The 13,966-nt window shown below is 44.3% G+C and overlaps 1 protein-coding gene across 2 annotated transcripts in view; it reads left to right on the plus strand.

The window, feature by feature from the left end:
* Window positions 1-13,966, plus strand: part of stxbp5a (syntaxin binding protein 5a (tomosyn)) — a 165,014-nt gene that overhangs the window by 92,194 nt on the left and 58,854 nt on the right. For both annotated transcript variants that reach the window (XM_036985455.1, XM_036985456.1), the window contains exons 6-7: window positions 7,978-8,041; window positions 9,245-9,328. In XM_036985455.1, coding sequence (XP_036841350.1) covers window positions 7,978-8,041; window positions 9,245-9,328 — 148 coding nt within the window. The remainder of the gene's footprint in view (window positions 1-7,977; window positions 8,042-9,244; window positions 9,329-13,966) is intronic.

A 13,966-nucleotide genomic window follows, 5' to 3' on the forward strand; every position in this document is an offset into this window, starting at 1 on the left:
ACAAGATTGTGTCCAAGTAAGTACCTCAGTGGCCTACATGACTGTATTTAGTAAATACTAACATTATTGTGAGTGCTTATACAGGGCTATTTAGGTCTCAAGCTGACAGTATTTTCTGTTTGTTCTTACAGGAGCAGGCTATCCCGAGACTCCCGATACAGACATTCAGAAACAGACTTGATATTTTTTTCTTTAAAGTATTGTTTTATGTAGGATGCTACATTTTTGTCCAGTTGCAATTGGAAGTAGGCATAATTAAAAAAAACATTTATATTAGGTCATATAAATCAATATATAAATATTTATATAGCCCTTCGTACATCAGCTGATATCTCAAAGTGCTGTACAGAAACCCAGCCTAAAACCCCAAACAGCAAGCAATGCAGGTGTTGAAGCACGTTGGCTAGGAAAAACTCCCTAGAAAGGCCAACACCTAGGAAGAAACCTAGAGAGGAACCAGGCTATGAGGGGTGGCCAGTCCTCTTCTGGCTGTGCCGGGTGGAGATTATAACAGAATATTAAGTCATATTTGTGTTGTTGTTGTGAAAGATGCTGTTATGCCTCAGCCTACATCTGTCAGTTAAGTTATTTTATATGGCCTAGGCTCAGAAGAAATAGACTCCAATTAAGCCCTCTTGTTGTTTGTAAAGTCAAATTAAAATGAAGATTATTGTTGAAGTGAATTAATCGACTGGTGTAGTTTTTCCCCATCTGTTGCTGTGTGCCACTTGCTTAAAAAGTTCGCTATATTTTCAGAACTAGGCGCTGTTCAACTCCTATTGATTGTGCTGCGGTTGCAGCTTTACGTTTCAGCACCACAAAATGGTCCGCTGCCTGCTTTATTAGATAAGTTCAAATTTAACTTTTCCATTATTTAGGTAGGGTAACTTCCTTCTTGGGACATTGCATTTCAGGCTTTTTGCATCTCAGTCCTATATATTTTTATTAATGTATATTTATTTTTATAAAAAAATATTTTGAATAATTTGGGGGGCTTTTGGGGGCCAGATAATATTGCTGGTGGGCCAGATTTGTCAGTTGGAGAACCCTAATCTATACAGTAGGCCATAATGGATTTCGGCCCAATAGGCCTGGCATATTCCCATGTTCAAGGAGCGTTCCCTTTTGATTGGGTTACTCTGCAAGTGAGGAGAGGATATTCTCCACTACTGGCCTGCTCTCCAGGGACCATCGCATGAGCCTGAAGCCATAGACTGACCAAACTACTGTTTCTAAAAATGAATTCAAAGGCAGTAATAAGTCATTTTCCGTTTAATTTGTATTTCATTCTAAGTAAGTCACAGCCTATATGCGCAATTTTTTTGACTATAATGATGAATAGACTATACAATGAAATATTGTTTAAATACTGAGCGCTTTGTCCCTACCAGCCTATTGTAACGCACTCACAAATGCTTCACAATGTATTTCTTTGTAGGCTATAGCCTTGAAATAATATAGCCTAAATAATAAATGTTCATTCAGTCTTAGTCTCCTTGTCAGGCTCCTGACCTATGTAGAGTGATTATATGCTGTTTATTATAACATGTAGCCTATTTGAAACGATGTGCACTTCTTACATTCACCGTTTTCATGTTTATTCAATAATATTCATTATAATCATATGGTTTGGTTTCAATACTTCAAAAACAAATGGTCGGTCCAGGTGGTCACAAAAGTAAATGGGTGTTGGTTCAATTGTGATTTTAATGAATGGGGCAAATTTGGAGCGTCAGTATGTTTTCCTGTGAGCACACAGCAGTTTTAGGAGCGGTTGGAAAGGACATGAAGCAGGAGCAGTGGGCAAGCACCACTCCATGAGCAACGAGCAGGATTTCCAACCACTCAAATCAGCTCACATACTCTGGTGTGTGTTTTGTGTACGTGTATGGTTATGCATGCATGCTGATACTATCCACTTGTGATACACACCACAGGTGGTTGATGGTCCTTGACAGTGTTTGTGTGTATGATATCCGCTATGGGACATTGGGTTTGATGGCCTAAATATGGTCTGTGTGTATTGCATATGTGTGTGTGTGAATGTGATGCATGCAATATGATACGGGCTAAAGTGAATGGCATCCATATAGAAGTCAGATTCCACTGCAGGCTCTATCCATTATGAGAGAAGTATGGGGTGTGGAATTCAGGCCTCTACATCTTGTCATTCATTTTCACACTCTTGCACAGATACAGATGTAGAGCCTTGTAGGGGCTCCTCTCAATACTTTGTTGTCGACCAAGTAAAGGGAAAAAGGACTTGTTGGGAAAAGGAACTGTAAGTAAGCGTTTAACTGTTAGCGTACACCTATTGTTCATGACGCATGTGACAAATACATTTGGTTTGATTTGCCCTGGATGGCTGAGATAGTAAAGGAATCAACACAACTCACCTCTAAATCAATTCTGTACACTTGACTAGATCTAGTGAGGAAAGCATCAGAGTTTTTTGCTATCACAGTGACAACCTGAAGTGAGATAGTGTGTGTGTGTACTAGCAGGACTGAGGAACCTACCCAGTAACCCCTCCCTCTTTAGACCTTGCAGAAGAGGTGAGACGCCCCTACTCTAGGGCAAGTATTGTACATCAACTCAATGTTACTTGTAAAACCTCTGTTTATATTTATTTTCAATTATCAAGTTTGACAGAAAAAAGAAAATGATTAGTTGTAAGCAGGGGTTTGTACCTACATTATTTTCTGATCGTTTTGTTCTGAACAGAACCATTTTTTGTTGTTGTTCCATTCCACTGTAAAGTTCTGAACCAGTTCAAACCCCCAAGAGTACCAGTTTATATTGTTCCTTTCTGTTCCTTTTTTAACCTGTGAAATCAACCGTTTTTTACATTTCGCTCATTAAAATACTTCACCAGTCAGTGCAGACAGAGCAGACAAGCTAGCTGTTGACATCTTACGCCTATGGCGCAACTCACATTTTGTGGGTGAGGAGAAAGCGAGAGAAGGCTGAGGAGGAGGCTTTGAGAGCTGGGCATCTTTTTATGACATGCTTTATTTGAATTAAGTGCACAGAATTATACTTGGCAGGAGCGGCTTCAATGAAGGAACTTTGAATGTCCTTTGAGCTAGCAAGCTAATAAGCTTAAGCTAGCAAGCTAACAAGCTTGTCTGTACAGAGTAGCACCAGAATAAAAAACACATTTGACCTTTTTGTCGTTAATAAATCCAACTAGGCCCACACTGTGGTTTCCTTAACTAGCATTGAAAAAAGCTAATCAAAAATCTATCTCTCTTCTGAATCACTCTGGTAACATCAGTATAGTAGTTAATGCTTCGGAGGGGGAAGGTAGCCTTAACATGCACACACACTGGCAAAGATGTTCAGCTTACAGGCAGACACTGGCATACGTTTCTGAGTGACACAGTGATGGCTTTGCATAGGCGCTTAGTTGCATTTTTTGGGGGGACTTGAAAAAAATGCCTGGAACAAAAAAAAAAATGGTTCCCATGCTTTTAAAATAATGGTTCTGTTGTGGAACAGTATATGGATCACTTTCGTTCCCGGTTTCGTTTCTGTTCCTTGAGAAATGTAACTATTTTCCGGTTTTCAGTTCTATTCCGCTTCCAACCCCTTCTTGTAAGCAACAATTTTAGTTTATAAATATCCTCTGAATACCCAATGCACTTTTCTCCTCATTATATTTTGCCCTATAAGACTAATTAAACCCTTGCTCACCAGAATATTGCCAGAAATTGATAGAATGAATACTTCAATCTAGTTGACATCGGTAAAGTTTCCTTTGTCATCTTCTTCTGTTGAAAATTTCCAAATTACTTTAATTTGTAAGGAAATAAAAATAAATGTGTGAAAGCAACCCAACATGTTTCTGATAAGATTTCAATTTGGTTTGGATGCATATTTTATGTGGTTGAAACATGATCAGCTTTTATGACGCTAGTAAAGATAGCACCTCCACTCCAGTTCCCAAGCAAACATTTTGCCTACATTTGGTGTATCATTTTACAGCAAGAAATGCTTAGTTCTGGAGGAGTTAATATTAAGGCAATGTGTGAGAGTTTACAGACCTACAGTCAGTTTCCAGGTTTTAGTTTCAATCTAACCCACCTGAACAGTAGGCTACAGTTCCCTTGACGTGCCAAATTACATTTCTGGCCCTCCCTTCTCTTTATGTTCAACTCTCCATTTCGCAGCTTTTCTCTTCTTGAATAAAACTTTGACATTGTCATTTTTGCCTCCGTGTATTGACGTTAACTTTTCTTCCTGTTCCCAAAAGCATTTGGCGATTGGCGTGTAGGCTACTTGGCGCTTGTACAGTTAGACCTTGAGGCTTAGGTTTACGCACTAATGCCAGATAGCCTAAAATAATTAAAGAAAAACCTCAAGAAGCCTATAGATATAAATTGCACATTAACTTTTTTCATTCAACCCATTTAATGACCCTAAACCCATCCATCCCGTGGATATAACCGCGGGGTCTGAGTCAACCCGCACATCACTTTGTGTGTGTGTGTGTGTGTGTGTGCTTGCCTCTGTGTGGGTGCTGTATGTTTTCAGGAGGCTGTCTGCACTCTGCCCATCCTGCCTCTGTTGCCATGGTGATCCCTTCTCCAAAACCTTGCCATTTCCTGTGTGTATGTTTGTGTGCACGCGTGCATGTGCGTGTGTGTGCAGCAGGGAATGGGTTGGTTTTTAAATAACAGTGAGACAGTGGCGAGGGGTATTAGATAAATAAACAACTCCGGCTGCAGTAACACTAAGGTAATAACAGTATTAGGTTAACACCCGGGCAGCTATGGGTTTTGTCCTTATTCTCCTAGTCATAGCTTCCTTTCCTCTCTTCATCCTCTATGTTAGCCGTGATGTCCGTCTTAGGCCTGGGTGAAGAGGGGTTAGATTGATAGATGCTATTGTTACTGCCATTGGCATAAGGAGAGGAGAGAGGACAGATAGAGAGAGCTAAATGTGTATTCTCATAGAGAGAGGGGGAGGCAGGGAGATGGAGACTGAGATGGAGATATGGAGAGAGAGAGACACACACACACTGTGGGCAAGCGGGGAGCTACAAAGGAAGTAGCAGGACCATGGTCAGCTCCAGAGGGCTAGAGAGGCCAAGGTCAGTCAGCCCACTGGGCAGCTCTACAGTCACCAACTGGGGCTGGGGATTCAACACCAATATTACCCAGTCCAGGTTCTGCAACCAATTGGCACCTGGAATAGGTCCCACCTGTCCCTCATTACCCCAAATGGGTATAAGTAGAGGTGCAGTCACTCGGGCGCTTGGGCAGACAGGCAGAGGGTACATCTAGACTTCAGAAGAACCGGAGTGAATATGATAAGCACCTCGATCCAACAACAAAGAATATTCTAGGCAATGTTTGACTCACCAAAAGTCGGAAGTTTACATACACTTTTCAACCACTCCAAAAATGTATTGTTAACAAACTATAGTTTTGGCTAGTTAGTTAGGACATCTACTTTGTTTATGACACAAGTAATTTTTCCAACAATTGTTTACAGACAGATTATTTCACTTATAACTCACTGTATCACAATTCCAGTGGGTCAGAAGTTTAAATACGCTAAGTTGACTGTGCCTTTAAACAGCTTGGAAAATTCCAGAAAATGATGTCATGGCATTAGAAGCTTCTGATAGGCTAATTGACATAATTTGAGTCAATTGGAGGTGTACCTGTGGATGTATTTCAAGGCCTACCTCTTTGTTTGACATCATGGAAAAATCAAAAGAAATCAGCCAAGACCTCAGAAAAACAATTGTAGACCTCTACAAGTCTGGTTCATCTTCATCAGAAGAAACTCCCAGGAATCCCAGTTCGACAATAAATTATTGATTTGTTCCATAAAGTTCCACAAAGTCCATAATTTCTGTCCAAATAGCCACATGTTGTTATCGTGTTAAGCCCAGTAATCCATCTTCATGAGGCGCAAGCACTTCGTCCAGACAAAAACTCAAAAAGTTCCGTTACAGGTCATCAAACAAGTCAAACGATGTATGGAATCAATATTTAGGATGTTTTTAACATAAAACATCAATAAGCTTCCAACCGTAGAATTCCTATGTCTGAAAAAAAGCACTGGAACGAGAGGTAACTGTCGGGAGCGCACGTCACGAGCCTGAGACACTCTTTCCTATCCAATACTAATAATAATATGCATATATTAACATCTGGGACAGAGTAGGAGGCAGTTCACTCTGGGCATGCTTTTCATCCAAAAGTGAAAATGCTGCCCCCTATCCCAAAAAGGATAAACACCATGGGACCACGCAGCCGTCATACTGCTCAGGAAGGAGATGCATTCGGTCTCCTAGAGAGGAACATATTTTTGTGCAAAAAGTGCAACTCAATCCCAGAATAACAGCAAATGACCTTGTGAAGATGCTGGAGGAAACGTATCTATATCCACAGTAACACGAGTCCTATATCGACATAACCTGAAAGGGCGTTCAGCAAGGAAGAAGCCACTGCTTCAAAACCACCATAAAAAAAGCCAGACTATGGTTTGCAACTGAACATGGGGACAAAGATCGTATGAGTTGGAGAAATGTCCTCTGGTCTGATGAAACAAAAATAGAACTGTTTGTCCATACTGACCATCATTATGTTTGGAGGAAAAAGGGTGAGGCTTGCAAGCCGAAGAACACCATCCCAATCGTGAAGCAGCATCATGTTGTTGGGGTGCTTTGCTGCAGGAGCGACTGGTGCACTTCACAGAATAGATGGCATCATGAGGGTGGAAAATTATGTGGATATATTGAAGCAACATCTCAAGACATCAATCAGGAAGTTAAAGCTTGGTCGCAAATGGGTCTTCCAAATGGACTATGACCTTAAGCATTCTTCCAACGTTGTGGCAAAATGGCTTAAGGACAACAAAGTCAAGGTATTGGAGTTGCCATCACAAAGCCCTGACCTCAATCCTATAGAAAATGTGTGTGCGTGTGCGTGTGTGAGCAAGGAGGCCTACAAACCTGACTCAGTTACACCAGCTCTGTCAGGAGGAATGGGACAAAATTCATCCAACTTACTGTGGGAAGCTTGTGGAAGGCTACCCAAGTTAAGCAATTTAAAGGCAATGCTACCAAATACTAATTGAGTGTGTGTCAACTTCTGACCCACTGGGAATGTGATGAAAGAAATAAATGCTGAAATAAATCATTCTCTCTATTATTCTGACATTTCACATTCTTCAAATAAAGTGGTGATCCTAACTGAGGGGAATCTTTACTAGGGTTAAATCTCAGGAATTGTGAAAAACTGAGTTTAAATGTATTTGGATAAGGTGTATGTAAACTTCCGACTTCAACTGCATCTCTCTCTTCATTTTATTTCCCCCCAAAGGAAGAGGACCCATGCTGCGTCCCGTGCAGCACGTCATCCCGCGCAAGTTGAGAGCAAGGGTTGAAACCCCGAACTCATCTCTCTCTCTCTCTTTTGTTCATTAACACAGGCGGTCTGAGGAGCCCCCACGCCGGACGCAGAGTGACCCACCTGAGAGGCCTTTCCATTGTATTTCTCCCCTCCCCATTCCCCACAACCTTAATTAAAGAACAACTTTGGTTAGAGCACCGCAAAACGGTCTCCCGTTGTCTTATTTTATTGTGAGTTTCACCTCTGACTCCCCTAGGCTGCCACAACACACACTACAGTAGACACTCAGAGGGGACTGACAGCCATCCATCTATCCTGTCAGTAAGCTCTTGTCTTTGAAATAGGACTCTCAGTGCTTCAGCAGTTAGCCCTGTCCTTCCCAATGCTCTGTTTTAAAGGGACTAAGTTCCTTTAGATGCTCTAAGCTAAATGTATGTCCTCTGTCCAAGGTGATCTGCATGATGTGTGTGAACTCTGCACACGTAATACTACCTCACCTGTCTGATGTATATGACTTCCCTTTGATGCTGCTGAGGTGAATGTTGTTTCTCACCTCTCTTTTCTTCTTATTTGCGCTCTCTCTTCCTTTTCTCTTCCTCTCTATCAGATCCTCCAAGGCCCACCCAGGTCCTGTGGTCCACATAAGTGACAACCCCATGGATGAGGGAAAGGTATAGGAGTGTCTCTCTGCCCACATATTGTGTACATTACATCTACGTGTGTGTATCGTTCCTTGTTGTTAATGTTGAAGAGTGTGCCATGCCCCCCGCCATCAATGAGTCTGCAGACAGGCAGAAAGTCAGAGAGAAAGTCAGTCATGTGGGTGATGTTATAAAACATTATAGGTTTAGCCTTTATAAAACATTATCGGTTTAGCCTTTATAAAACATTATAGGTTTAGTCTTTATAAAACATTCTAGGTTTAGTCTTTATAAAACATTCTAGGTTTAGTCTTTATAAAACATTATAGGTTTAGCCTTTATAAAACATTATAGGTTTAGCCTTTATAAAACATTATAGGTTTAGCCTTTATGAAACATTAGAGGTTTAGTCTTTATAAAACATTATAGGTTTAGCCTTTATAAAACATTATAGGTTTAGCCTTTATAAAACATTATAGGTTTAGTCTTTATGAAACATTAGAGGTTTAGCCTTTATGAAACATTAGAGGTTTAGCCTTTATGAAACATTAGAGGTTTAGCCTTTATGAAACATTAGAGGTTTAGCCTTTATGAAACATTAGAGGTTTAGCCTTTATGAAATATTAGAGGTTTAGCCTTTATAAATCATTATAGGTTTAGTCTTTATAAAACATTAGAGGTTTAGCCTTTATGAAATATTAGAGGTTTAGCCTTTATAAATCATTATAGGTTTAGTCTTTATAAAACATTATAGCTAGCTGGATCATTATTTATATTTGATTTGAAAACACAAATAATTGCTTTTGATAGATGAATGACTTGTGAGCCACAGTTGTTCACATGTTTGTCTATCAATTACCTGTGTTTTTGTACTCATGGTACAAGAGGAGCTAAGTTCTAAAGAATAACATAAATAATGATTTATCATTTGATTTAATTGAAAAGAGTCCATTGTTTGCAATATGTTGATAATATCAACTTTAGAGTGGGGGAGGCATGGTTTGGTTAACCGATATCAATAAAACATTTAACAAAATGCACTTATTTTTCTTGTCGTTGGTTTAGAACCAAGGTCAAAAGGCGACTCCTAGAAGCTGTGAATCCTGTATGCATTGTCTTTCATCCCCCCCATCCCACCACAGCCTGCCGTGTGAATGTTGAGCATATTATTCCTTGGGTCATCTTCTCACCGGGGCCAAATCTCACTAGCTGCTTGTCACTTTTTCATTCCAGCTTATAATTGGATATGAGTCTGGGATCGTGGTCTTGTGGGATCTGAAATCAAAGAAGGCAGACTACCGGTACACTTATGACGAGGTAGGCACCATCTCCCACAATGCCTTTCAGTGCCTCTCTTCCAGTGATCTGGGGAATGCATGAAAATACTAAAAGAGGAATCAAATATTAATTAACTGCTTTGTATAAATAGATGTGTGCTGTATATACAGTATGTGTGTGTTTGTTTGTGTGTGCGTGTACTGTGTGTGTACTGTGTGCTTGTATGCCATATACATTGTTGCCTTTGAGAGATTACATCAAATGGCTTTAGAGTCTGTGGAGGACTAGAGATGTAGTGGAGGCATGTACCTACTCTGATACCTACTCTACACCCACACAGGTACACACACACACGTTAATACCTACTCGACATACACCAACACTCGTCTCAGCCGTCTGTGTTGTTGTGTGGGTCTGATGTGACATGTTCATCAGTGATCTAAGCCGCTCAGCGCTGGAGAGAAGAGAATGCTTGTCTAGGCTCACCGCAGGCTCATTTTAGGAAATGGAAAAGGACGTCTCTGTCTCACATCACTGTGGGATATAAAATAGGGATTCTTGGCATAGAAAATTCTGAGTCTGTGTGATGGTGTGAAGTGTTATATTGGGTTTTGTCAGCTGATATTGAAGAAGGAAGAGAACAGGATTGTTTGGTGTTTGTCTGTACCTGTACCCATACTGAGTTACACGAGATGGGGAAACCAATACTACAGTAGGCTACACACGGTGTGTAGTCTCTTTTAGAACCACAGACGCCCTGCTGTCTCTCCTGTGGCCCTCATTTTGTACTATGGAGGGTCGGCCATTTGTAAAAAAGTTTTTTTTTACTTGTTTCTCCGAGGCAACATCCTTTTCTAACAAACAATATCATTTCTTGGTTGTATCTCATCTCCAGCCTCATAATACTCAAGTCAAGAACGCGTCAGAAACCCTGATGCCCAAACTTGCAGTAGAGGTTTATTAAGCAGATTGAGTGGTTTTTACAAAGACACATACAGAGACATAGTCAGGCTTACAGTAATGAGTTTATGTGAAGAACCGTTCTTCTGTTCACCTCATTGACAGTGTTGTGGCACCGTAAACCCTCTACGATAAAAAGACTCCACAAGCAAAACATGCCCCTGTGTTGACTCTCCCTATTGAAGCGAATGCTCCCCCTTTCTTGTGCATTCTGTCTATTTTTCTCTCCTCTCCTCTCTGCTTCTCTCTCTCTCTCTCTCTCTCTCTCTCTCTCTTTCTGTTGTTCTGTCAGTCTCTCAATTCAATTCAATTTGCTTTATTGGCAAGCTTACTTTGGATATTTACAATATTAAGATCATAAGAATCAAAATTGTCAACGGGACAACAGTAACAACATTAACCAAGAGTCAAAATAACCATACATTGAACAATAACAATAAGCATACAATAGAGGACATGTGCAGGTTGATTGGTCTGTCAGACACTGTCCCTCATCTTATCGCAGGCAGCAATGTAGTGCGCTGCCAACCCACAGCTCTCTGCGTCCTCTCCCAACAGGATGGGTAGCCTATTCTCATCAGAGAGATCTTTGAAACTTGGTTTTATATTTTTTATATTTTGTCAGGAAATGCAGCTCTGTCTCAGGTTCTGCTGTGGTGCCGTGGTTGCACAGCCTTACCTCTACTTGGAGCCAGATTTTCCTGTGTCTACCCTTCTCAATGGCAAGGCTGTGCTCACTGAGCCCGTACTTTGTCAAGGTTTTTCTAAGGTTTTGATCAGTAACCATGGTCAAATAGTTAGCCATGGTGTACTGTCTATTTAGGGCTAGATAGCACTGCATTTTGGTTTGTGCTTGTACTTGTGTTTCCCAATAAGCAATGTAGTTTTGTTTTAATTGTGTAATTTGTTTTATTCTGATTGATTGGATGTTCTGGCCCTGAGGCTTCAGTATGTTAGTAGAACAGGTTTGTGAACTCAGCCCCAGGACCAGTTGGATGCATACAGGGATTGGTAATGATATGAGAGGGGGTCACTGTATTTTAGATGTTTCCAAAACTTAATAGCTCTTTTTTGAGTTTTTATTATTAGTGGATATTGGCCTAATTCTGCCCTGCATGCATTGTTTGTAGTTTTCCTCTGGACATGTAGGACAATCTTATAGAACTCTGCATGCAGGGTTTCAATGGGGTGTTTGTCCCATTTGGTGAAATCTTGTTTTGCAAGTGGACCTCACACCTCGCTGGCATAAAATGCAATTGGTTCAATGACACATTCAATTAGTTTTAGACAAATGTAGACAAAAGGTATTTAAATTTAAATTTGTTTTTTAATGGCGAGGAATGCCCTGTGTGCTTTCTCTCTCAGTTCATTCACTGCATCATTATGGTGTCCAGTTGAGCTTATTTTTAAACCTAAGTAATTGTAGTGTGTGCACTACTCTATATATTTTGTACCAATAGAGAACTTTGGTCTAATTCCCTGAGATCTGGATATTCTCTGGAAAATCATTATTTTAGCCCAGGTCTGGCAGTACTGCTCTAGCAGGTCCAGGCTCTGCTGTAGGCCATGTGCTGTGGGTGACAGCAGGCATAGGTCATCTGCGAAGAGTAGGCATTTAATCTCTGAATTGTGGATGCTAACATCAGGGGCTGAGGATTTTTCTAGAATAGTGGCCAATTCGTTGATGTAAATATTGAAGAGTGCAGGGCTCAGATGTAAGGGATTTCTTCCATTGACGGAGGAGAAGCGGACCAAAGCGCAGCGTGGTTGTTTTGATTCATGTTTTAATAAATAACTTAACATGAACAAACTAACAAAAACAAGAAATGTGAAACCGCAAAACAGTCCTATCCTGTGACAGCAAACACAGTGACAGGAACAATCACCCACAAACACACAGTGACACCCAGGCTACCTAAGTATGATTCTCAATCAGAGACAACTAATGACACCTGCCTCTGATTGAGAACCATACTAGGCCAAAACATAGAAATACCCAAATCATAGAAAAACAAACATAGACTGCCCACCCAACTCACGCCCTGACCATACTAACTACATACAAAACAAAGGAAATAGAGGTCAGAACGTGACAGTACCCCCCCCCCCCCAAAGGTGCGGACTCCGGCCGCAAAACCTTGACCTATAGGGGAGGGTCTGGGTGGGCGTCTGTCCGCGGTGGCGGCTCTGGCGCGGGACGCGGACCCCACTTCACCATTGTCTTAGTCCGCCTTATTGTCCGCCTCCGTGGCTTTCTCACCATGGCCACCCTTCTCAATGACCCCACTGGACAGAGGGGCTGCTTGGGACAGAGGGTCAGCTCGGGACAGAGGTGAAGCAGCTGCTCGGGACAGAGGGACAACTGCTCGGGACAGAGGGGCGGCAGCAGCTCGGGACAGAGGGGCGATAGCAGCTCGGGACAGAGGGACGGCAGCAGCTCGGGACAGAGGGACGGCAGCAGCTCGGGACAGAGGGGCGGCAGCAGCTCGGGACAGAGGGGCGGCAGCAGCTCGGGACAGAGGGGCGGCAGCAGCTCGGGACAGAGGGGCGGCAGCAGCTCGGGACAGAGGGGCGGCAGCAGCTCGGGACAGAGGGGCGGCAGCAGCTCGGGACAGAGGGGCGGCAGCAGCTCGGGACAGAGGGCCGGCAGCAGCTCGGGACAGAGGGCCGGCAGCAGCTCGGGACAGAGGGGCGGCAGCTGCTCGGGACAGAGGGGCGGCAGCTGCTCGGGACAGAGGGGCGGCAGCTGCTCGGGACAGAGGGGCGGCAGCTGCTCGGGACAGAGGGGCAGCTGCTCGGGCGGCCCCTGGCTGACTGGCGGCACTGGCGGCCCCTGGCTTACTGGCGGCCCCTGGCTGACTGGTGGCACTGGCGGCCCCTGGCTGACTGGCGGCACTGGCGGCCCCTGGCTGACTGGCGGCACTGGCGGCCCCTGGCTGACGGGCGGCACTGGCGGCCCCTGGCTGACGGGCGGCACTGGCGGCCCCTGGCTGACGGGCGGCACTGGCGGCCCCTGGCTGACGGGCGGCACTGGCGGCCCCTGGCTGACGGGCGGCACTGGCGGCCCCTGGCTGACGGGCGGCACTGGCGGCCCCTGGCAGACGGGCGGCACTGGCGGCCCCTGGCAGACGGGCGGCACTGGCGGCGCTGGGCAGACGGGCGGCACTGGCGGCGCTGGGCAGACAGGCGGCACTGGCGGCGCTGGGCAGACGGGCGGCACTGGCGGCGCTGGGCAGACGGGCGGCACTGGCGGCGCTGGGCAGACGGGCGGCACTGGCGGCGCTGGGCAGACGGGCGGCACTGGCGGCGCTGGGCAGACGGGCGGCACTGGCGGCGCTGGAGAGGAGGAAGGCTCTGGAAGCACCGGACTGAGTAGCTCTTGTAGCGCCGAACAGGCGGGAGACTCCGGCAGCGCTGGACAGGAGGAAGGCTCTGGTAGCGCCGGAGAGGCGGGAGACTCCGGCAGCGCTGGAGAGGAGGGAGCCCCTGTAAGGATGGGCCAGAGAGACAGCCTGGTACGGGGAGCTGCCACCGGAGGGCTGGTGCGTGGAGGTGGTGATGGATAGACCGGGCCGTGCAGGCGCACTGGAGCTCTTGAGCACCGAGCCTGCCCAACCTTACCCGGTTGAATGGTCCCGGTCGCCCTGCCAGTGCGGCGAGGTGGAATAGCCCGCACTGGGCTATGCAGGCGAACCGGGGACACCGTGCGCAAGGCTG

Source organism: Oncorhynchus mykiss, chromosome 8 (assembly GCF_013265735.2).
Source record: "Oncorhynchus mykiss isolate Arlee chromosome 8, USDA_OmykA_1.1, whole genome shotgun sequence".
In the NCBI taxonomy this organism is placed as follows: domain Eukaryota; kingdom Metazoa; phylum Chordata; class Actinopteri; order Salmoniformes; family Salmonidae; genus Oncorhynchus; species Oncorhynchus mykiss.